Source organism: Chelmon rostratus, chromosome 6, assembly GCF_017976325.1.
Source record: "Chelmon rostratus isolate fCheRos1 chromosome 6, fCheRos1.pri, whole genome shotgun sequence".
Taxonomy (NCBI): Eukaryota; Metazoa; Chordata; class Actinopteri; order Chaetodontiformes; family Chaetodontidae; genus Chelmon; species Chelmon rostratus.
Window position 1 is genome coordinate 4928100 of NC_055663.1, and position 25259 is coordinate 4953358.

Below are 25259 nucleotides of genomic sequence, written 5' to 3' on the forward strand. Positions count from 1 at the left end.
GTCAGATTATGCAGATTTTCCCAATTAAAAAAATAAAGAAATAAATAACAAACGTGGATTACTGAACAACAGGTTGAGTGACTCTTGGCTGTCACGCAGTGCATTCAGTGCAGCTGCCACAATGGTGCTGTTTTCTGTTTTCCACAATCAAATAATTTTCATAAACAGATGTATGGATTTATCACAATTCAAAAAATAAATCTGAATTTAGAATACTTGGTGACAGGCCTCAAAGAGACCGGGATCATTCTTTTATATGTAAGGCAAAATCAGGCTTGACTTAAAGATTACTTTCCTTACTTTGTAACAACAAAACACACAACAAAACAACTGTATTAATAAATATGAATATTCTTAATTGTTATTTATTAAAATAAAGTTATCTGATGCCACATCGGCCCACTGTCTGTGGATCAATACCCGATCTAGCTATTTCAATCAGTATCGGACCAATATTCAATATCAGTATTAGTGCCTCTCAAGTACAAGACATATGAACCTGTAGACAAAGCTGATCCATGATGCTTATATTTCAAAAAGGCCTAAGTGCATTACTAAGACTTAATGTGTGGGACAGCAGATTAAGTTACATCAGAGTGAACATGTATGTGCAACAACCAGAGAAATACAGACTGAAAGCAAACAGCGCCTGAAAAACACCACTAGAATATCAAACACAAGCCGGATGACATTACTTTCTGTTGCGTTTTCGAAATGCTTGCACAAAGTCCTTTTTTGGTAATGTCCATGGAATACTTGCAATGAAAAGGCTGCTGTGACCCAGGAAAAAAATGGGTGGAGGACTTGGCCACATGGTCACGGAGGCAAGAAAGCAACAAATACATAAATCAATAAATGAATGAACAGAATAAAAGCCACAAGACCATAATAAAAATTCAACTATGAATACAAGGAAACTTCACCAGTCTTAATGGCAATTAGGCTCAAACAAAGAAAATTATCACAATTTGCAATAAATGCAATACACCATCTTAAATTAGAGGAAAAGTAAAAACAGACAACAAACAACAACATGTCTAAAATGCTTATTAGAACTTAAGAGGACAGAGAATGGGTGTTAAGCTGTGTTTCCGCATTTTAAACTGGTTCTGGCTCTGGACAACGTACCCACTGGTTTATATCACAGTAGCAACTACTCTTTCTAGGGTCTACATCAAGACCATAATAAAGCAGACGAGATACATGCATGGGTAGGAACACATGCACAAATGAAGCAGGAAAGGCAGTGACATTTTAGAAAAAGAGAAAAACACAAAGGCTAAGCACGGACAAAAATAACAACACATGCACTAATTTCTTTAATGAGAAAAAAAAAAAGCCAGCAGGTAAGAAAACAGTAATTTAGACACTAGTTTACAAAGGACACCACTTACTGGGAGTGATTATATATTATTCATGATGCTCTATATAAGAGGCCTTGCAGCAGGTGGGATCCACCGCCATTGGTGGCTTCTTTACTGACCATCAGAACAGGGAGAGACAACATTAACTCTCAAACACTGCTACATGTCTTGTGTTGTTTTACTTCCCAAACCAGTAAAAAGGCCCCAGTTGTGTCAGAACCACTGTTCTTCCTTGCCTTGTGTTTCAAACTGTGGAGTGAAACTGACAGTCTGAGCCAGTCAGCAAAACTCACCTCAGCATACGCTTTTCAGAAAGAGGGCCCAAGGCTACCTATCAGGGCCTACTGGGATTCAACTTTCCTGCTCCTTCCAAAGAGAATTTAGCAAACCCAAAACATCTGACTATCTACGTGAAATAGCTAACAACAAGTAAGACTGCAATGCAACTAGCTGCTAATGTAAAACAACACCTGTGTGACAAAGAAATCACACCTGAAGGAAGCTGAACACAACCTGCCCAAATCTGTAAGCATGCTAAGATGATAGCCCGCTTTCCTTCCACCTGATCTGCTAAGATGAATTATTCACATAGCCCAGTGCTCTATTTTCACAGTAGGAGGTGGTTTTATGTCACCAGCACCCACAGGACAGAACAGTCACATCACCAGGACCTGCTGTGTCACGCTACCATGGTAACAAACCATTAGAGCATCACAAGCATTGAAAAGCCTCTGTCAGCGACTTCTATCAGCAGAGTTGTGCACATAAAATCAACAAGTTCAAGTTCATATTACTAACTGGTCATATTTTCCATTTAAATACAAAAACTATCCAGATGAGAAGAGTATAAAACCAGACTAACTTGCATAAGCATTCACTTGAGGACAAACAGGAGGATCCAGGGATCAAAACACCACCCTGCAATTACTGGACATGCTACCGCCTGAGCCACAGTCACTCCAGTGAGTCAGAGATATCAATACAAATCCAAACCAAAATCTGTGAACTGCTCAAAATCTAATACGGTTGCCAAAGAATAATTCTTTCATTGAATAACATCCTGAAATCTTGGCAATGAAAGAGCATGTGTATAAAACATGCATAGCAAATCTAAAATATACCACACCAACCACCAACTGCTCACTTAAGATGGTAGCATGCTACAGAATAATAATGGATGGGAATGTACCTCCTGGAGGTATCAACCTGAGACATGTAGCACCAGTAGAACTGCACACTGGCTCCAAACTCCTACAGATCAAACGCAATAACTGACAACATAAGCTGTTTTATATAGAAATGCATGAGTCCATTTACTGTTGTTGAAAATTTACATTGACAAGTGATCAGTGGGACCTGCGTACCTTTCATTAGCATTCATATTAATCACAACAATGTTTGCAACACATGTCCCATCAAGTACTGTTATGTGCTCATGGATAAAGGTCCTATCTGTTTTGTGAGTATTGGGTACTTCGCATTTCGAGCAGGACTCAACTGATCTTCATTTAAAATATGGCCATGTTTTACTCTATAAGATACCCATTCTTGCAAACAAATCGTTGACAGCATGAGAAAGCATCAACATGCAAACATGTATTTGTAATTTAGTTTATATTTTGATCTCAGAAAGTGCCTGTAATGAGACTGTTTCGACAACCTCAATTTTACAGCCCCATAGGGTTTTCTTTGTGTCTTTAAAAACTGACTTTTGCATCAAAGCCACACTGCTGGCAATGCTACTACCTATGGTTCTGGAAAATCCAGGGAAAACCCCAGAGCTGTTTAAAAAAAAAAAAAAAAAAACTCTCCTCCTACCCACTGTGGTGACTCCCATTTCTTAACAGCCTCACTGTGGTAACAATCCAGTGCAGCCATTATGCAATATAAGCACTGGAGATGAGGAGACACTGCGTCCTGCTGATAACCTGATGTACAAACAAAATCACACACCTCTCTGATTCTGAGACTCAAATGACATAATCACAGACATGATAAATAGTACAGAGCAGTGCAGAACAGTGTGCTGACGTCCCCCTTTGAACACAGATATTTGCCAAACAAAACATACAGCCCCACATACACACTAAGTGAACTACAAATGCGTGTATACGTCCAGCTGCTGTCATGGCTAAGTCAATTCCCACACACTCAAACACACAGTGGAAGAGAGGTAGTATGGGAGGCAAATAAAGAGAAAAGGCAGAGGAATGGAGGTGCTAGTGTACCATTATAAAGCAAAAAGTTACTGTGATGTACTCTCTAAATAACCTTTCAACCCAACGACCAGCTATTTTTTTGGCAAAATGCACAAAAATAGATGTGCTAAAAATGGGAAAAATAATCAAAAGAATTGACTAAAACTGTTGCACACTGCTGGTGGCTACAGCAAATATAGCCAGATGTTACACTTCACAAGCTTTCAGGTCAATGTAGCTTTGTGGCTCCAGCAGGTAACAATCTTGACGCACCAAATTTCCATCCTCCGAGACCTTCTTCATCGTTTATTATTGTGAAGTACGTTAGGGTACATTGTGTAACCTACATCACGTACCCAGCGCTGATGCTGTTGCATGGACCGGGGGCACACATATGAGCACACCCAGAAACACACAGGAATGTCTGAATGGTTTTTTCATGGATCTAAATGTGGGATTTTACATACCACATTCTTCCCTGGCCCGCCGTGTCCTGGGTGACCTCCCTAAAATTCAGTGCCAGCCCATTTCAACTGCACTATGATCTTAGCCACTGCTCAAAGACAAACCGCACACATGAACGCACACTCATACGCACTTAACCAGGTCAACTACAGAGAAAAGCCCTTATGTTATGTAACAGCTATGGCTCCACGCTCCTCCTCCTCTGAGAGGGGGGCCTAAAAAGTGGCTTGCTTTAGCAAAAACAGTGAAATTGCAGGGTTAATGCTGGTATTCTGGTGCTCTGAGGCTTGTCTTTTTACATTTGGTCTAAAGAAGTTTGCTTCAGGACAGGAGGCCCACACTTATGTGTCCCGATTTACGGCATACACCATTAGCATATATTAGAGCTGAAATAACTGAGAAACTGAGAAATCGTGCTCCTTACACGACAACACAACCAGGAATGCACAAAGTGGAAAGGTGGGTGTGTACCGTGCATTAGCTGCAGACATACCCAGTCTCTCAAGAGCATTTGTCATAGATTGCACAACGTTTGCAATAGTTTACCCAACCTGATAAAACTTGCTGAAACTTGCTTGTAAGAGCGTTGGTGAATGTAACTGCCAGCCAAGAACTTGTCCAGTGGTAAATGACAAGGAAAGATTTCGCCTTGGAAACAAGTGTGGACATCATTAAATGTGTCACCTGCCACAAACTGACACACGCCAAATCCAAAATGAGTCATCAACAATTTACAGTGTATTTCAAATGAATGAACAGGTTTTGATGATGGATATTCTACTTTGTACAATCTGTAATTCTGTTTGTAACAGCAGCAGGTCCCTTAATGTACCATGTGGCATAATGTGAGGTAACAGCTTGATTACTTAATGAAGTTCATTTGCACAACAATGTGTATTTCAAGTTCACAATCATGCCTGCATTTCATGAGTACTTTCTCCTTTCACCATAGCTTACAATACATGCCAAATATTTCATGATGCCGTTCCTCATATAAACATCTCAGTTCCTCTACATATTATGCAAGAACAGCAGAGTTTAGGGCGTGACGCACTGAGCACAGATCAGACATACATGCATGCTGGCATGGGTCCAAGAATGCCTGAGTGCAGGAAAGAGTGAGGGGGCAGGGCAAAGAGAAAGGCAGCAGGCGAAGACGACAAAAGGTGAAAGGCAGAAACACAGAAAGGGGGGAAAAGGCTGTGTATGTCATGGAGCTCCCAGTGAGAGAGTGCAGGTTAATGCAGAGCATTTCACATTACGTAAGAAGAAAGGAGGCCTAAACACACAAAGCTGGGGCAAGACTTTGCTAAGCCCTGTGGGAACAAACAGAGACACACACATAAACAAGCATTACCCCTGGGACTAAGTCAGATAACTTATGTTGACACATCATGATGAAAAAATGACATGACATATGACTTTACGTGTCTGATCTTCCTAAAGATACCCTACACTGTGGATCTCATTTCTGAACATTTTGTACTATTTGAAAGAGGCTGACATTCTAATTTGAATTTTTTTGGTAACTCTCATAACAAACCAGATTATAAGTAAAAATGTGTCAGTGGTGGAGTGACCTTTGGCTTCAGACCAAAGTTTCAGAATAGCATTTGGCCCAAAACACTGCGTTCCCCTGGGTATAACTCAGCAAAGCAATTCCTCATTATAAACATGGCATCTGGGCTGTGAAAAAATATCACCGGCCAATAAATCTATTGTCATTTGTACACTGACAAAAGCCAGTCTAATGAATGTTCCTGATCACAGCAAATTATTTTTGTGGGGTGTAAAAACAGCTTTGACAAGTAACAGAGGAATGGTAACGAAACAAGAGTTAAAAAGTATCAATAAGTATTTCAGTCAACTCAAGTCTCGCCCAATGCAGAATGACTGTCTTGCAGTGCTTTCAAGGTGTATGAGCAAAGAAAATACCCAGAAACACGGATGGTTCTGTCAGTTCTTGAACTTGGTGAATGATGGCTTACACAGAGATCTGACTAAATGTGGAGGTACTCACCTGTAGTATCTGGACTGCAGGTAAGTGGAGCAGACAGCCTTGGACACATGGCTGGCTGAGCCAAAATCGATGACCTTGACTCTGTAGGGCTGTCTGGTGGGGTCCACCAACATGATATTCTCTGGCTTCAGGTCAGCATGGATCAAACCCAGAGACTTCAGTTTCTTTAAGGCTGTTGCAACCTGCAAAGATTTACACAAATAAAGATGCATGATTAAGTTTGAGCCTCAATAAAACATTATCTTCTATGAGCGTGTGACTACTGTATCTGCATGTATGGGTTATACTTCATCTGTGCATGCTTGCAACAGATGTCATTTTACCTGCAGCAGAATAGGCCTGATGATTTTGAGTGGCAATGGACTGAACTTGTTCTGTTTGAGGAAATCATAGAGGTTTTGCTCCAGCATCTCAAACACCAAGCAGGTGTGGCTGCGGTGCTGAAAGCACTCCAGAGCACGCACCACATTGTGCTCATCTGCATTCTCACTGCTTAACCGCGCCAGGATCTCCACCTAAGAGTTCAGGAACAAGGAATAACACAGGTTCAGTTTAGAAAAAACAAAGCCATAAGAAAACTTCTGCATACAGACCACTTTTTAGCATCTTGAATGGTCAAATGTAGCATCTGTTGCAATTAAAAATGACAATAGAAGCCATGTTTCTGTTGTCAGGTGCTGGTGTGACACCCCAACAAAATAGCAATTTTAAGCCACAGGGTGATCGTACCAACAGATTTTCAGTTAATCCACAATTTCAACTAAAACACAGGCAACAATACATTTTCTCCAGTTGCACAACAAAGGCACACAAATCCTCACCTCAATCTGTCCCTGACGTGCATAGGATGGGTGGTTCTTCAGTATTTTAACAGCCACCACTTCATTGGTTCCCCTCTTCCAGCACTTCACCACCTGACCAAAGGTGCCACGACCCAGAAACTCCAAGACCTCGTAGCTGTTCTTCAAAGAGCACAGAACCTCATGCTGAACCAACTGATAGTCACCATCTCCTGATCCACTTCTGGTCACTGTCGCCCCTGCCACTGCCTCAGTGCTGCCATTAGGCCCAATTTCGGTCCCATCCGCCCTGACTCCCATGCTGGTAACCACGTCAACCCTGTTGTGTTGAGTAGGCAATATCCCTCCACCCCCTACTCTGAGTGTGTCTGCATTGTTTCCTTTGCTGGTTTGTAACATAGCCACAGAGGGAGGAAGCGAAGGTAGAGAAGATACCTCCTCCACTATCTGCATGGTTGCGATGCAGCCGTTCTCCCGCAGATGTTCTCCACCTTCACCTGCCTTCTGTTCACATCTCTGGGTGGCACCTGTGTCTAGAAGGTTGACGTATCCTCCTCTTGCTTGTGCTTTTCTGTTTCTGCCCTCTTCTTCCTCTGCTTTGATACAGGCCCTCCTCAGTATCCCGCAGTCCAGGCCTCCTCCTGATGGACTTCCACCACTGTCTCTGCGAAGCCTCACTTCCTGTGGGCCTCTGCTCTGGCTAAGAGACTCCTCGATCCCTGCTGGACCTCCTCCTTGTCTCTCCCAGCTCTCCTCTCTCTGTAATCCTGCAGTCTGTAATGCCCACTCCTCCCTCTCTCCAAGCTGTAGTCCCCTGTGCAGTCTTCCTGTATCAGCACCGGTTGAGGATGGGATAACGTTATTGGGATATGCGATACCGTAGTTGACTCCAATCACATACGTCTTCAGCGGGGGTCGGTGCTGAAAGGCTCTGCTGGTGTTATTACTGCGGTGAGCTTCGTCTTTGTGTCTACTGGTACCACTGCTGCTGGTTCCTAAGGCACTTGTTTGAGCTGAGTGCAGGTGTGATGGGTAGACCAAGACTTGTGAGGCCATACCTTAAGAACAGAGATAAAACACAATCAGTCAAGGGTATAGGAAAGATATTTTTATATATATTTTAAATAAGTTTAAAGACATTAGATTTAGGATTTGTCAACATGATTGTTTAACATGCTGAGATATGCCAGTGGTTCTCAAACTGAGGAGCATGGAGCCACTGCAGGGGGGGGGCATGGTTGACTAAGGAGGGAAAATATGGCGTGAAACTAAAGTTGAAAGATTATGATTTATGTAAGAAAACTAAACAAAAAAGACCTTGCTGATGCCACTGTGTTGAACTTTCACTTAAACTGGACTTGGATCATTTTTTATTCGTTGCTTCCCGTATCAAAGTTAATGACTGATAAAAACTGCAGGGTGGGGGCCATGAAAGTTTTCAGTTTCTGAAGGGGAATATTCAAGAAAAGGTTTGAGAACCACTGGCCTATGCCAACTTGGAAGTAACTTTAAGAAAAACCGAGATTCTGTGTATAGAGAACCGAACTGGTTTTTAACAAAATAACACCTTTCTATCAACAGCCTCCGAAGAAAGGCTGCAGTCTACATAAAGCTGTCACAAAAGCTGCCAAAGTGCATACACATCTAAGCCACCATGTCATCCTTACTGGAAAGGGGAACTAACCTACTGTAATGGGAGATGGGGGAAGCCCGTTGCATTTCTGGTCTGTCCCTGCACACTACACTGGAGGGTCAGTTTCACAGAAAGTAGAACCGCAAAGCAAGCAGTACCCCAGGGATAAATGATACATCATGAAGCATGATGAGTGTCTTGCAACTCGGTGACACTTTTCAATTACACCTATAAACTTGATCTTATCTTATCCTAAACCTTCGTCTGGAATGCTATGGAAACATTGTTGCTGCCAAAGATGCTAATGTTAGCAAGCCAGCCACAAAGAAGCCACCAGGACTAACACACATCGGCGAGGCTCAAATAGGTTTGTTTTATAGCTTTAAGAAAATGTTTGAGAGGCTTGCAAATATTTATTCATTGGAAAAAATAAATATCTCTTCTCTTAAAGAGTCAAAACTGTTTTTGGTTTTGTTTATAGTATTGATGTCATGATCTTAGGTATATGTGTGTGTTAACGGTTATCGGTATCAGTTTTAAAAAACATTTTACGTGCATCCCTCGTTACAAGCAACATCTCCAGATTTGATCTGCTTTAAAACCAAAATTTGAGTTTATCAAGTGCTGAAGCAAATTCAACCAAGGGGGCCCAGTTTAGAAATGTGCTGGCATCCCTTTTAGTTTATTGCCTGTGCACTACTACAGTACAGGTGATGATTAAATTTACATTTAAAAGAACCAATAGAATGGAACTGTTGAGGCACTTTTTTGTTTGGACAAAAATTCCAAAAAAAGTAGAAAATAATCAAATGTGATAAAAATACAGTATGTTATGGTTATGCTAAACCATTTCTTATTAAATTCACAGAACAATTACTATGATATATAGCGTTTCGGTGACATAAAACTGACCCATAATATTATATAATACTGTAATGATGATAGAGTGTTAGCTCAAAGTGATGTTGTTGTTTTTAATACTTTAAGGGTCAATGTAGCTGAAGTTGATAATATCAATAATAATACGAATAACTGTGTAATAGTGATATTTTCTGATACTTAGAACCATGAAAATCTCTTATCGTTGCAATCCTAAAGACAAATTTCTGCCTACATTCAAACTTTTCAACCATATCATTACCACTTTTGAGTGACTCATATCTGACATCTGAGTTTACGCTCCAAACAACCCACAAGCATACATGAGTAATGTTCAGATGTCTGCCTATCGTTTGAGCACAGTCCAGTCATTATCTGCATGGACAAATGAGACAGAATTATCCATTCTTTGAGCCCTGTTTAAGGCTCTAGTAATATTACTCCCCTTCTCTAGTAGCTGGACACACAAAAAAAGGGGGGGGGGGGAAGGCACTGCAACTGATTGTAATGACCAGAAAACTCAAGTTGCTTTGGCAAATATCTGATTTGTGATGAATTTAACACCATCTGTCCTATAAAAGTTTCCCTAACCTGAGCTAAAAATAATAACCAAGCCCGTGTGTTTATTCAACTGCTAGCCCTTTCAATACTATCTGTGTCACATGCCTGCATGTCTACAAAAACAAGCATATTTTAACTCTTAATAGTAAATGAAGTATGACATGACAGTTGACCAAACTATTTTCCAATTTGAAACAGTATTTTACATTTTCTTTTGAGCCTTCAAATGAACATTCCTCTCATTGCAGCAAGTCATGACACCACAATAACAGGCAGGGGCCAGGCCTCTCAGACTCAGATGATTCAAGTTTTAAGGCTACAGTTACACAAACACACTCATGAAGCTGGCTGTCTTACGTACAAAGATTTGTCAACAAGAAAGGCCTGCTGAGGGCCAATGGCCTTCCTAACTACTGAAGCTGTCAGACACAGGCTCAGACATGAAAGGGGTGTGCCTTTATGACAACATGATAATACACATGACATCTCACATCTTTGTACCACGTACCCTGCTGATGGAAATTAACAACCATTGTTTTGACCCGTTACTTTCAACAAAAGACAAACATATGGACTTGACTGCGGTCAGAACAACATTACTGATTCTCAAAGTGCAAAGCTGAGCTGATGACTACTGTATTGGTGAATACATGAGTTCTTTTTGTCAGGACTTCCAAACAGCAAATTGGGGGTTGTCATTAAAACTGCTTCAGCAGAAAAAAAGGTTTCCAGAAAGATAGCAGTACTGTGCCATTGTTATGTAGAGATGTAAATTGCATGCATGGTAGAAAACTACTTTCTTCATTCACCACCCACAAAGTCGGGCACATACTGATAACCTGTTGATGCAAATGACAAAAGTTAGCAAAAGGAGTACACCATATGGCTGGTGTGGTGCAAATGGCACACCCTGCGTACGCTTGCCAGGGTGCCATACCCATCAGTCTCTGAGAGACACTGGCACAGACACAGCTGTGATGCCTCCTGCCCTGTCCTCTCTCTGCCAAACTAAGTAGCCTGATATCCCACAGGGTGACAAGATCTGAGCCTGAAAATGGAGAGCCATGACGGAGAGGTGTGTGCGCATGTGTGTGTGTGTGTGTTAGTGGTGTGTTTCACCATTGTAAAAGAATACCAGCTGCACACGCAGTTTGTTACTGATCAATCTAGGAGACAGTTACCATGTAGGAGGGGTGGTGTGTGTGTGTGTGTGTGTGTGTGTGTGTGTCAGTTTGGGGGAAGGGCAACACCATCCTAGACACCTGTTGAAACTTATGTTGTAACGTTATGTGACAGGCAGTTGAATAATGGGTGCGTTACACTATGCGGGATTGGTGATGGTTTACTCAAATTTAGCTTAACTAATCAAACTGTCCAACATAAACGTGCTGTAAGGAAAGAGTTGCATGTTTTATTATCTTTTTTTACCGACAAAATTCTGCTCCCATATCGTCTTTTAATATCTCTTCAAGGTAGCGTCAACGTCTTGCAAAAAACACAACTCAAAAATCAAAACACAAACGAGGGCATGTTCGCAGCAGACCCTTAATAACTACTATTCGTTGGTCGTTTGCAACTAATTAGCATTCGCTGCTAGCGTCAACGCTGTGTGCCAAAGGGAACTAACTCAAGTTGGCTAGCTTAACAGTTAGCAAACAAGCTAGCGATGAGATCTTTGAACGTTAAAATTGTAAGAGAGACGAGCACGGCCGCCACACCGAAAATGGAGTTGACAGCCAGCTTAGTCGGAAAAGGCGACATACCTTCAGCAAGACCTGTGAATCATATCACCCAGAGCGTGAAGGAACAGGCTAGCAACGAGGACCCGCACCACAGTCAAATCCTGCAACGATGCTGCTGCTGCTGCCATCTTGTTCAACGACGAGGAGAGGAGAGACGGAGCGACTTTTCACACATTTGAAGCTTGAAGTAACGCAAATAACTAGCTTTCACGAACGCCAGCCATGACGATGGTTTCCACAGCCGCCTCGGGTTCCGCAGAGCGTTGCTCTTGTCTCTACTCAGGACGAGGATTTCTGTTTCTAAACTTTTGCATGTTAATACGCCGCGTCCCCGACGGAGCTAGCTGCTGGCTGCTAGCTGTTGCTGCTGGTTCGGTAGCTTGTTGCTTCTCCGCATGTGTGGAATGTTAGGGAGGGGAGGGGAGGGGAGGGGGGAGGAGAGAGAGAGAGTTCACATACTGTGTCTATATATGTCTCTCTGTGACAGCTGAGTAACAACATTTGACTTCCGTGATATTTTACTCCTTCAGATACACTTAGATGTTATGCTGGACTTTATTCACATCTATTTGCTATGAGTCTGTCTACATATATCCAGTAGTTAAACTAGAAAGCACCTTGTCACACACATGGCTGAAATGTAGTATAAACACAATATAATACAAAGTCCCATGTCCACTGCATGTCAGTTGGCTGTGTTAATTTGATTATTGCTAATTCATAAGGAAATAATACAACATCAACTGAACAGGGTCCTGCAGTGTTGCCTAATGTTGCAGCTTTGTCTTTTAGAGGGGCTGTTATCAACTCCGTAGGACCCAAACCCAAGACACGGGCAGAGTGACGTTGGTAAGAAAGAGGTTTATTGCAGCAGAGTTTACACTTCTGATAAGCAGGGAATGGGATCCTGCGGCGCGGCTGGCAGGGGTAAGCTTGGAAACTAGGAAGCGGCCGGCAGGTAGGCAGGACAACAGGCAGGTGGGAAGATGATACACTGAGGCTTAGACAATGATCTGGCAACAAGCGGGACTAGAGCTGGGGTAGATATACAGATGATCTGATGGGAGGCAGGTGTGCAGGATGAGCAGAGCCAGCAGCCAGGAGAGTGAGAAAGGTAGACCATGCACACACCAACATACACCAACAGAGCGGGGAGACAGGTGGGACCACTGGAAACACAGGGAAGGGGAAACACATGAAAACACTGGGGGATCTGTTGGCATATGGCCACAGCTGTAAGACCTTTATTTTAGTTTATACTATGCTTGCATGGTGCATAATACTGAATGAAGTGTTTTTATCAAGAAACTTGCACAAAGAAAACCTGGTGCCTGGCAATATTACACCAGCACAGGGGACCTGGTTCTTTCTGGGTCTGTGGTCTCTAATAAAGCTGCCATGTATCGCCTGTTGTGTTGACTGTATTTAATGGGAACATGGAAGGCAAGGGAATGTATGTTACAGGTTTTTTTCAATTGCTTAGACACTAAAATTATAAATAACACACAGTCAATGAAACCTGACACTCAAGGAGCAAAACCTCAGCCCAGATCTGCACAACTATAAGCATATTCTCAGCCTCACACTTTGCAAAACACTACACACACTTCTCTACATTCGACACTGAAATCTAACACGATGTCGCTTCCTTGCAATACCACACCTATGAACCAGTCGATCAAACACAGCTGTCAGGTGTACACAGAGACACAGAGGTGCCTGGTTGGTGTAAACACACCAACCAGGCATAAGCACTGTCTAAAGGTAACAGGTGAGTGTACCTGTCTTCAACGAAAACGGAAGGCAGCATTGCAGTAAGAGGGAGAGGGAGAGACATCATTGGCCACAGAGCTATTTTGAATGTCCGGGGTCAGCATGGTCGTAACATCACAATGTGTGCTGCAGTCATGCTGAATGGGGTCCTCCACTGCCATGACAACTTAGGTCCCTACAACACAGCCTACCTACTCACATTTATAAACAGACTACACACTGTCACAGCAGAAGGCCAAATGCAGATGAGATACATTGTCATCCTGGACAATATTTCTTTCCACCGATCTGCTCTGGTCCAAAACCGGTTTCATCAGCATCCACAACTTTCACTCCAATACCTCCAACCATATTCTCCCTCCCTTAGCTCCACTGCAGAGTTGTTTTTTCAGCATGGCGGCGGAAGGTTTATGATCTTCAGCACTGTGTCAGGATGCCCCTCATTCAAGCCATGGAGGAGGCCTGTGACCAAAGTGATGGAGGGTCTGTGCAAGGTTGGATTTGCCATTGAAGAAGATTCTTCCCTCGCTGTCTTGCGAGAGAGGACACAGCCTGTGATGTGGACGACGTGCTATGGCCAGACCCAGCTGGGCCAAGAGATGATGCTCAGGGTTTCTTTTCTTTCTCATTTTGTCTCCACAAATGTTTTTGCTGTGTTTGTGCACTATATTCTACTGTATTTAGAATATGTTCTGCTCTGATTTTGAGTGCAAAATGCAGCCTTTGGAAATGCATGGATGTACTGACTGATTTTAAAATGTGGAGAAACATAAACATTATCATCAGTTTGCAGAACTGGACTTGTGTGTTGTGTTTGGTCAATATATTCATGTACTTTCCTCTGAATGTATCTCTGAAAAAACTCAAACCCAGACTATACGATTAGAAAAAAAGAAATGTTCAAAGTGTTCTAGACTGAGCACAGCAGTGTATAACCGGTTCAAACAGAGTCAGATCATATGAACCACGTGTGTTCCATATGGTGACAAAATTGTGTTTCTATAAATTATTGTATAGTTTTGAATGAAGTGTTTTATTTTGCAAAAGACCTGAGGTGATCTGCTACTTGTGTGTGTAGCTGTGTGAATTGTGTGTCGTGTTTTGGCAAAATGAGCCCTGCTTTCAAAATCGTGCTTAAGCAATCATAAAAAACTAATTAACCCATAATCATATTTTCGTTTGTTTGTTTGCAAAGTTCGGTATTTCTCTCATCACCTTCCCTCTACTACTTCTTATATTCTTGCTTTGAAAATTTGAGTTAGAGAGAAAGAAATAAGAGGAAATAGTTTGATAATATCACATGAGTCAATGAAACTGACATTTGAGAGACAATGTGGGGGATATACCTTTTAAAATGTCACACATGCAACAATCAGTACCACTGTCAATAATTCAGTTTTTAAATTGGGTTTCACAAAAGATCATTAAAATTCAATTACACTTAAAAACAGGTAACCCACTCCACCTCCTGAGCAAGCAAGCGTTCCCTCCCCCTCCATTAGCCGGCTGATGTGCCCTTGAGCAAGGCACTTAACCCCCCCAATATGCTCCCCGGGCGCTTGATTGCAGCCCACTGCGCCTGTGTGTGTTTCACTGCATGATGCTTGTTGCATGTGTGTGTGTTTCCTCAGTGATGGGTTAAAAGCAGAGAATAATTTCCCAGTCTTGGGATCAATAAAGTAAATAAACTTAAACTTAAAAAACTAAGAGGAGAGAGTTGCCACTGTCAGCTGGTCTCTAAGGTCACACATATCTCACCCCAACTATTGTTATAATCAAAGACAAAAACTCCATTTAATTACACACACATCTCAGACTCAAGCAAACATTACAGTTATCAGCACTAAACATGTCAGCAGAACAAGACTGTATTTAAGTGTAAGAATGGATTTCATTCTCATTCGCTGTCTGTTTTCGTCATCCTGTCCCATCTTCTTGTTGCACTCACTCAAAGTGTAATGTGTTCAAACACATAAGGAATCAAACTGTACAGTCAAGCCCTCATATATGCCATGGGAAATAAAACTGAGCAACTGAAACATTTGGAAGTAGCAACACTTTAAAGGCTGCTGTGCACTTGTATATTCTGCTTCTGCTTATTCTGTTGGCACATTTCACTGGTATATTTTTATTGCCTTAGTATATTTCCATTCTGGTATATTTTTAATAGCATTTAGGAATATTTTTATTGCATGTTGGTTTATTTTATTGTTGTTATCTTAATTTTATTCTTTCTAATCTTTCTTATCTTTTTTATTATCTTGTTTCTAAAATGGGGGTTGCAATGCAAATTTCATTGACATGTCATGCTCAATGACAATAAAGAATCTTGAATCTTCTATGAAGTCTCCCGTATCAGATTGTAAATCAGAGTTCTGGTGCCACCTAGTGTCTCATATGTAAAGTATACATAACAGTTTGGTGAGAGTAATGATGACAGGTGCTCTCAGTTTTCAGGATATTCAGATCGTGCTTTGGACTGAAACTAGTCAGAGAACCAGCCAGTCAAGATGGAGTGCAATGTCAGGCCGACGGCTTGTCAACAATCAATGAATGCTCATTAACATAAAACGATTGTCTTTTTTTTTTTTTCAAACCAACAAGATGTAGAGGGATGATAACTGACTCTGCTCTGTGGGACAAACAATGCTTTATTGGCATGTTGGATGAACATTTAACGACAAATATCACTGTAATTGTGTTATTCATTCTCGGAACAGGCGACGTCATTCTGTGAGTGCCTGCGAGGAGTACAAGAAATATTCCAACCACAGCAAATATTCTGTGGTAAGTTGAGTGTGTAAAATATGTCGGCAAAGCAAAGTAAATATTTGAAATATCTTATAAATTAGAAATGTTTTAAAGTCAAAGTTATTCGAAACAACAAATAACAGAAGAGCAACAGTTCAAGTTGGTCCATAACACCAGTCTGGCTTCCCTTCAGGTCACATCAGTTTTTCAGGTAATTTTCCGTTTATGTAATACACTGTAATATATATGACAAGAACAGTCATTTGTGCACATACAGTGGATACAAAAAGTCTACATACCCTTCACTTTCATATTGTTGTGCAGTTAAAATGTATGTAAGAAGTAATTCACAGATTCCTGTTTTAAGAGGACGCTACTTGTTGCCTGTTCATTTTCAGAATGGATGTTGTGATTTTGGTCACATTTAGATTTCAGATCTTTGAATTCCCCTTGAGCCCCTTTCAAAATTTAAAGCCCACCCTTTGGAGCTATGGCTTATTAAACCAATGGGCAATTTATGACACACTGCAAGGAAAGAGTGCCATAATGTTTCTACTGTTAAGTAAAAGCCTGAATAAGAATGATTTGATTCCAAGCCTACCGTAAAAGAAAAATTCACAAGGTGTACAGGCGTAAAGCTTCTTTGTATCCACCGTATTTCCTTAGAATTGCAGTGTAAAAGACAGCATGCAGTCATGCTTTGCTTAACCGCTTTGAGTGGTTAATTAAACAGAGTCAGCAGCACTGAGTTTGAAAACTGTCAAGTACTGAAAGCTTTTGCTGAATACTTATACAAGGTACAAGGTTTGTATTTATCAAATGTCAGAGTGTAGGGAATCAGACCCAGCCAAAAATTGTGTTGCATATTTGGTCCTAGAGGAAAAGCATTTTATCAACATTCTCGAATTTTCTCAGTTGGGGATAATTAAAGGATAACTTTTTTTACAACCTGGATTTTATTTGTAGCATTACATACGACCATTTAGACACCCAGACAACTTTGGTGGCATTTGGATGTGTTTTGAAGAAATTAGCCCCAGAAGAGCGGCGCGTATATCCATATAATGCGAGTAATTGGGGCACCCGTGCGTAGCCTATATAAACGCATAATCTGCGAGGAAACTCGTTCATATTCCAATATTTTGTTATGATATGCTGGCGCTATTCCCCTCTGAGCCCGTGGTGGCATGTTATCAACATCCAGTGTCTCTAGGCAACTACTTCTGACGTGATGACGTCATTTTCGAGCGCCGCGCGCTGCGAGCAACCAGCCACTACACGGCTAACTCTGCGGCGGTCGGCTACTTTAGCTGTAGTTTGCGACTGTTATTTTTCACAAATTGCTACAAATAAAGTCCAGGTTGTAAAAAACGAAAGTTATCCTTTAAGGTCTTATCTTAACTTGGCAAATAACTCCTATGTCTGCCATATTCAGGAGAGCTCCACAGGTGTTTGACAGATGTCGGTCAGGCAGAGACACACACGTTCTGTTGGAGAACACTTGACTAAGGGTGGTGACTTGAGGTGTTTTTCAGGCTTGTAGTTTGTTTGCTTTGTTCCGATTCAGGTACTAATAAGATACAATTGTTGCATTTGCCCCTTGGTTTGTTTGTGTTCACACTGCATCATATAAGAGCAGTCCAAAAGTTGAAACCAAATGCCATGTGCAAGCCAGCTGTTCTCTCACTGGTCAGAAATATTGTCAGGAAGATTATCCATAAAATGCGTCCTCCTCTTCCTTGTGTTTCTTCTTTATTAGGGAACACCAGCAGGGTGTATTAGTAAATGCTGTCATGGTGTTTAAGTGGTTAATATACTGGACCATTTTCATTAAATGAACAAAATATCCAGTTCCAGAGGGCATCTAGACAACGACTACAAAATAATGTTCTGCTCTTATGGAGTAAGCATAAGAAGTGTGATAAAACACACTACAGTAACAACAACTAACTGCAGAATGTCACATTTAAATTTACTCAGAGCACCACCTGCTGTTGTGGAGGGCAAATTATTCAGACATTTCTGAGAAAGGAAGCCTAAAGTCAAGTGAAATCCTTGTCTTTGCAGACAAAGCAAATTAGCTGCTGCCATGCTCAGTATAACCAGCACCATTCACAGAGAGGGTTAACCTTGATCTTCTCTCTAAAAGGCGCTGGGTATAACATAGTCACTGACTGTCGTTTAAACTCAGGCATGCGTACATGTTAAACTGTGGGTCTGAAACTGCTGTGTCTAGAAGTGTGCGGGCTCTCTGGCTCTGCAGGGCGACATGATTGGATGGATGGCTGTCAAGAAAATTAAAGGAGAGTCAAACATAGATGTTCCTTCCACTTTAGTAAGATGAGGACTGACTTCCTACTCTGAGACATTTGATAAAGGCTGTGATCCTTTGTATTGTCGACTTGTTGTTGAATTGTTGATCTTTAATCGTATATTTTAGAGTCATAGTTGTTATTTTCTAATGTACCTAACCACAGTTTTTTTGTAGAAAGAAATGTGTTTATACTCTGCAAATAATGGTAATCGTACACAAGTCCAACTATTGTTCTAGTATGGGTTCTAAAACACAAGTATTGTTTTGGATCAGATATCCAACAATACCCAAGCCTGCTAGTAATACTGAAAATAACTCAATGTGAGATGGCTATTGTAAGGACACAATTATGAGGCCTGAGGTTTTATCAAATAAGCAACACTGTGAGTTGATACAGCATGGATGGTAGCCAATGCTTTTGATTAGGTTGGCATAAGGTGCACTCTCTGTGGGAGCTGGCTTTATCTGCTGAATGCAGATCACCTTGCTCAACTCCATTCTCTAAATCATCCATTACTAGTGAGGGGAAATGGTAAAACTACAGTACAGAGCACTCTTCACATGGCTCCTACTCCATATTTCAGTGTTTAGGGACTTCCCCCTCCTGACAGTATTTTATCGAGAACCTTTTGGTAGAACGGGGAGAAGACAAGCTTGTTGTAGTTGACAAGGCGGCTGAAGCGCACAGCAAGCTCCTTCAGCTCCCTGCCTACTGGAACAAGACCCCCTGGGAGAGGAGGAGGGGTCTTATGTTGACTGAACTCCAGGGCAGCCAGGAGGTAGCTCTGAACCCGAGAGCCTGAGAGAAGAGGAGCAGAAATCTGTCACTGCCAAATAAATGTGTCCATAAAATGCACAGCCTGTCGCTGTTGCCTGAAACTCATCATACGTGCCGCTATTCTTACCCATCAGCTTGCGGACCGCGTTGTCCGGCTGGATGGTGGCTGAGATTTGTCCCATCAGAGAGCTCTTTCGGTCAGCTGAAAATGGAGAGTAGCCATGTTGGCTTAAACACTGACTCAGCTCAAAACACAGTTTCTCCCCGATGGTCGTTAAGGCCTCCTGTTCACTAAAAGACCTTGGGACAGGCAAAAAGGAAGTATTTACATATAGCAACACAACTTGGCTATAAGCTGTAAAACTGCTGCTAGTATTAAAAAGATGCAAGTGCAACACACACTGTAGCTGCATTTATTGATTTTGGATTTTTTCACTTAATGAAATTTATATGGCAAACATGTTAGCAAACAGGTTGTAAATTTACACATGCGCAGACATGGGACATTATTAGTTCAATATACACTCTTTCTAGTCACTTGTCACTTGCTCTGTTCTTAGTCTCTACCAACCCCTGAGAAATATCTGACTCTTCAGATGCCAAATTCTCATTCTTACTAAACTATGTTCACCTGCACATTTCCTGGTAAAATGTTAGCTACCTAGAAAATAGCTGATCCTTGGTTCAATCACATTCAGGCCACTAGAACCTCTTCACCCTAATCAGTCACTCTAGCCAGTCAGTGCGAGTCAAAGTGGTCTGAAACAAAACAAACTGATTACTCATTAACCTGCAAAGTTGTCCACTGTAATCTGACAATTAATGTACTGGTACTCACGGTGTGTGCATGTCTGCAAGCATGACATTGACAGTGTTTTTAAGAGTCTCCATCAGGCCTGGCAGGCCTGAGATAGCCTCCCCTGTGGTAGTGTAGACAACGAGGAGCACAGAGGAGAGCAGAACTAACTGCTCAACCTCCTGCTGCATCTCCTGGAACCGAGCCTGATCCATCAACACTGTCTTTGGAGAGGGGAATACGAGGAATGTGGTTTATGCTTACAGACACAAACACGAGAGAATCACAAGGGACAGAATTCATTCACCATTCATCACCAAACATCCCCAGCTGGGGATTAATAAAGTTGATCTTATCTTATCTTAAACAACAAAATATACAACTAACAGAGAGACACAATGACAAGGTTCAGGATTGACGGCGTTTACCTCTGGGAAGAGGTCTGAGTCGTGGTCCCACCTCAGTAGGCGTAAATAAGCTTGATTATGGACATTAAGGGGGATGAGTGAGGGAGGGTCAGATGAGGCAGCACTAGAACCATCCGCTGCAGCCTCTCTCAGGCATCTCACTGTGTCCTCAAGCCACTTCTCAGTGTAGTCTAAGGCATCTGAAGAAGAACAGATCATTTCGCTGGATACAGCAGATCCTTGTTTTCCCAGTCACTTGGCATGACACATCAAGATGTGTAACATCCATCCATTCTCCTGTTTTTTTGAAGAACCAGGCCACATTCACAAAAACACTAATAACAGCTTCTTCAAGGAGGACATTTCACAATTATGCACCCCAGAAGTCATCAGAAGATATTTTCTGATAAGAAGCACATGAACACAGAAATCTATGATGTTCAATTAGAGGAGAGAATAGCAAATGTAGCTAGAGGAAGTGGTAGACGATTATGAATGTCGTTACTTTGCCTCACCCTTTGTGCTGAAACTGAGCCAATTAAAGCTTTCAACTGTGAATGAATTACATAAACAACTTCAGGCTTTGTTTCAGGGTGTGCCATAACTGACTAATTGCGTCACTGCAATGCTGCAATCAAGATCAAATGGGATACAGTTCTAATTTTTCAGTCTGCATGAAGTTTTAGATTTACCTGTATATACAAGTCCAATATTTAATGTTTCAGCACGAATAATATATGATATGACTGATTTAATGGAAGAATGATTCCTTACTTGGTTGTTTCTCCAGAAACTCCTGGAACTTGCTCCTTTCATACTCAACTGACTGCTGCATCAGATGAGGCCTGATGCTGCTGATGGCAAAGTTAAGCATGTCCACCTTCATCAGGTCCAGCACAGAGAGTATCGCCCTAAGAGGGAAGACAGAGACAGACAAAGACAGAAACAGGGGCTTACATGTCATGAAATTCTATCCACTCAAAATATGCTGTAGAGGTTTGAAATCCAAGTCCAACTGAGCTGAGGTTTAACTTGTTATTCACTTCCATTAAGTCTGGGTAACTGCTAGCTCTTCTCTTATCATCCACTATGATAACGTCACTTTAGAGCAAGCTGTCTTCTGCACTGTTATGCTCTGTAATGAAATTACACAATCTAAAAATAAACCATGACCAGGAACATGCAGAACTAATAATAGTCTCTCTCCCGTCTCTTGGCTTACTTGAGCAGAGGCACAATATCGGTGATCTCCTTTAGTTTATTCACGTCCTCATCTCTACAGGGGGCGCAGAGGGAGCCCATCATCCCAACGATAAACTGGGACAATCGACTTAGGTCAAGTGCTCCATTCTCAGTCTGCTGCTGAATTAGAGGTAAGTCCAGAACCTCCTCAATATGGAAGCGCAGACGACTGTGGCCTGGCAGCAAGAAAGACAGCAGTGTCTGGAGGAAACGGAGGATGAAAAAATGCAGGTGGGAATGGAAAGACAGAAAACAGAGAGAACATAGAGACAGATGTATTGTAAGTCCAGCCATGCAGCCATGACCTTCTTAAAATACAAACAACTGTACGATCATATCTGAAGAGAGAAGGTGGCAGCTAAAATAAGACCTCACACTTGAAAAATTTCTGAGTCATCATGGCTGGTTTATTTCCTGAATAAAATAAAAACTTCTGCTCACCTCTCTGATCTCAGCCAGCAGTTTAATGGCATGTCCATACGTAGGTGGATCCTCCTTCAACTGAGCTTCCAAGCAATCCCAGTATGCTTTGTGCACGATCTCCTTCACTCTGCGCTCCAAACTGTACAGAGGTACAGGAGGTACTTTAAAATTGTACAACAACAGATAACTTCTCTCAAAGACAAGGACTCAAAGGCCAGTTACTGTAGCCAATCAAACTCTCACCTCCCCTCAGGAAGCTCTGCTGGTTTGACTTGAAAAGCATGGTTAACCATTATTTCATGGGCCAAAGCCATGTTGGTGACTCCTCTAGCCGTCTCCATCAGCTCCTCAACAGAGACTGCAAGGGAAGAAAATAAATGATTAAAATGATTTATGCCTACAGAATTACACATCAGAGTAATCGAGTAATCCTGCTGTCAGTGTTTCCAAAGCACTCTGTCCAGCATACCTGCCTTAAAACAAAGTTTCTATTCCTGCCTCTACAGGATCACCCAATTTGTAACTATGAGTATGAACAAGGACTCACAAAATTCCCAAACACATTTGTCGTGTCGTCAATCGTCAAGTGTAGCACTACGCAACTGGAAAACACAATAAAGCGTGTTGCGGAAACAACCAGATAATGTAGCATTTTAGTAAATCAGATTTCTAATCTTTTGGGTAGAATTAAAAATCAGTGTCCAAAAAGTGTCATTGTGTATGGCACGGCTGCCAACTAAGTCACACTCGTCTTGTTTACAAGCTTTGTGGGACAGCTAATATATTAATATGCTATATTCAAGGGGTCAGCAACCTTAGCCACATGTGCCAAAATTGGCAGTGAAACATGATCCTAACTGAGGCCAAAAGAGATAAAGCTGATGTCATACTAGACCTTGTGAGATTCATTTTTTACAGGATGTGCCACAGAACATGTTACATGCCAAGCATCCCATCTAAAGTCCATTAAATGTGGTGTGTCCACAATCCAGCGACTACTCTTAAAGCCAAATAATGACAAAACTAATAAGCGCTTTACTGTTAACTGCAAAAGGCCATTTGCTAAAACGTAGTATGTTAAGGAAACAGCTGGTCACTAATATTGCAAACTGCTTTACTGATCGTCTTTAGTTGTACATATTTCCTAGACATCACACCTGACCTCAGTAGCTGTCAGGTTGATGTGGACCATGCAGAAGTGATGACGAGATGAGAATTAGAGGAGCATTAGAGGAGCTGTGTTGTTGAGTTAAGACAGGAGAGCAATACAGCCAGGAAGAATTTATTTGCCAACCCCTGAAGGAACATACTTCTGAGGCCTCACATGAATGTCTTTTTATCTCCGTATTTGAAAGGAGGATTGTTTGTGTCCACATCTAAGTCAACAAGTTTGTGCTAAAAAAAGAACTGCTGAGAGGAGACTGAGGAACTGAGCAGGACATTACAGTATTTGATAGGAAGTAGACCAGGTCCCAACTAAAGCCAAACACTTGAAAGCTTTGCACAGCATGTCCAGGTCTGAAATACACAGAGACCACTAGACAACAGTAGCTTGGACATCCTGGACCACAGCTGTCCAATATAAGAGCTGCTCTGTTTATCCAGGATCCTGGCTGCCTTGACAACATATGGGTAGACGTTCATTCAGCAGGTGTTCGAGGTTTATGTGTGTCAAAAATAGAGCTCAGCAGAGGAAAGAAGCACCACAGATCACACTGACCAAAAGCAATCTAATAAATGGTTCTCCCACCTCAGACCTTGTGTAAACTGGCAATCAAAGTTTGCTGATTCCTGTCCCAATCCATGGAAACCCAAATAATTTTCTTAATCTGGGCAGACTTTCTTCCTAAGTGTTTCATCCTCTACTCCAATGAAACTGAAATGAACCTGTTTCTCACCTTGAGGAGTGTTCCCTCTATGTGGACTTGGAGTATTTGCCCGGACCCGCTTCCTCACTGTCTCTTCAGAAGCATCCTGCGTCCTCTCCTCCTTTGACTCCTTGTCTCCTCCACCCTCAAGGTGGTCTGCCTCCTTTGGCATGCTCAGGTCTACAAGACATCATATGGTGTCTATCAAGTTGTCATCTGCAGTTATTTCAAAGTCAGTGAAATTCCCACTGATGACACTGCACGACATATATTACATGTCGCTGTCAGTGATTTTTTTGATAAACGTGTTCCGCCATCACTAAACAGTGTTTGTAAAGTGACTGGATTTCATGTTACAGTGCAAGGAGAAGGAGATATGCAGGTTTGTTGTTGTGATCTGTTGTGATGATGACATCACCTACATCAGTCGGGGAGGGGGAGAGGAGTCGGTGCGATGCTAAGCTGTCTGAGGTGGTGACCACGACAGAAGTAAACAGAACAAAGCCTCATGGTACCGCGGCTGTAACAACAGTCTAGTCTGCGGTAACGTTACTAACCTTGTAGTCGGCAGCACCGAGGAGAGAGATGGGCTAGCTGTGAAGCTGAACTTATCAAACGTTAGCTTTAGTCAGCGTGAACACGACTCGCTGTAAACAAAAACCTTATGACACAGCTACTCCTTCAAAACCCACCATCGTAATTATCACTATTACAAATGCATTCACAACTTCACCGCTGCCAGAAACCGTCTTCAACAGAGTGAAGGCTTTGTTTCATCCCAGAAAACTCGAGCTTTTTAACGTCGTAGCCTCCTCTGACGGGTCGCCGCTAACCAAGCGCCTCTTCCTGTATTGGGTGGGGCTAAAATGACGCAGCAGTCGAGCCCTCTCCGCCTGGGCGCGCGCAGACACATTATCGACAAAATGGATGGAGATCTCTGTTGGCCCACGAGACCGTTCGATCTGGCGCACGAGAAAATACAGTAATTCAGAAAAGCAACTCAGAAGTACAAAAGAAATCTCTAGAGATCAATTGCTTTTTTCAGCAATAAAAGAAATCATGTCATGTCAATGCTTTTCAAGATATACAGACAAAGCATTATCAAAGAAAAGGCCAAGCAAATGTGCCGATTTTATTTTATGGAGACGATCTAGCAGTGATGAAAACAGGAAATCTCGAGCATCATCACAGCTCCAGACATTACGAAATGGATGAGCTGCAAGGACAAATGCGCTTGGATTAAGT

The 25259-nt window shown here is 41.9% G+C and overlaps 2 protein-coding genes across 3 annotated transcripts in view; both read right to left on the minus strand.

Moving 5' to 3' along the window:
• LOC121607605 (homeodomain-interacting protein kinase 3-like) overlaps positions 1–12026 on the minus strand; it is a 32502-nt gene extending 20476 nt beyond the window's left edge. For both annotated transcript variants that reach the window (XM_041938510.1, XM_041938509.1), the window contains exons 1-4: positions 11684–12026; positions 6869–7905; positions 6371–6562; positions 6048–6229 (exon numbers count right to left, since the gene is read on the minus strand). In XM_041938510.1, coding sequence (XP_041794444.1) covers positions 6048–6229; positions 6371–6562; positions 6869–7903 — 1409 coding nt within the window. In that variant the 5' untranslated portion in view covers positions 7904–7905; positions 11684–12026. The remainder of the gene's footprint in view (positions 1–6047; positions 6230–6370; positions 6563–6868; positions 7906–11683) is intronic.
• Positions 12027–17462: 5436 nt separating this feature from the next.
• tcp11l1 (t-complex 11, testis-specific-like 1) lies at positions 17463–24836 on the minus strand. Its single transcript, XM_041939093.1, has 10 exons — positions 24572–24836; positions 24045–24194; positions 22390–22504; positions 22165–22285; positions 21704–21924; positions 21256–21392; positions 20503–20681; positions 20117–20298; positions 19406–19578; positions 17463–19299 (listed from the first exon to the last, which is right to left on the minus strand). Exons 2-10 carry the CDS (start codon positions 24184–24186, stop codon positions 19088–19090), a joined length of 1482 nt encoding a protein of 493 aa, XP_041795027.1. The 5' UTR covers positions 24187–24194; positions 24572–24836; the 3' UTR covers positions 17463–19087.
• Positions 24837–25259: the final 423 nt, after the last annotated feature.

What these genes read in the sequence shown, in the direction of transcription:
- tcp11l1 (XM_041939093.1), bottom strand. Translation starts at nt 24,186, where the DNA reads ATGCCAAAGGAGGCAGACCACCTTGAGGGTGGAGGAGACAAGGAGTCA. An exon ending in TGCTGGCTGAGATCAGAGAG is followed by an intron (nt 21,925 to 22,164) that starts GTGAGCAGAAGT and finishes CGTTTCCTCCAG; the next exon opens with ACACTGCTGTCTTTCTTGCT. An exon ending in CGCGGTCCGCAAGCTGATGG is followed by an intron (nt 19,300 to 19,405) that starts GTAAGAATAGCG and finishes CTCTTCTCTCAG; the next exon opens with GCTCTCGGGTTCAGAGCTAC.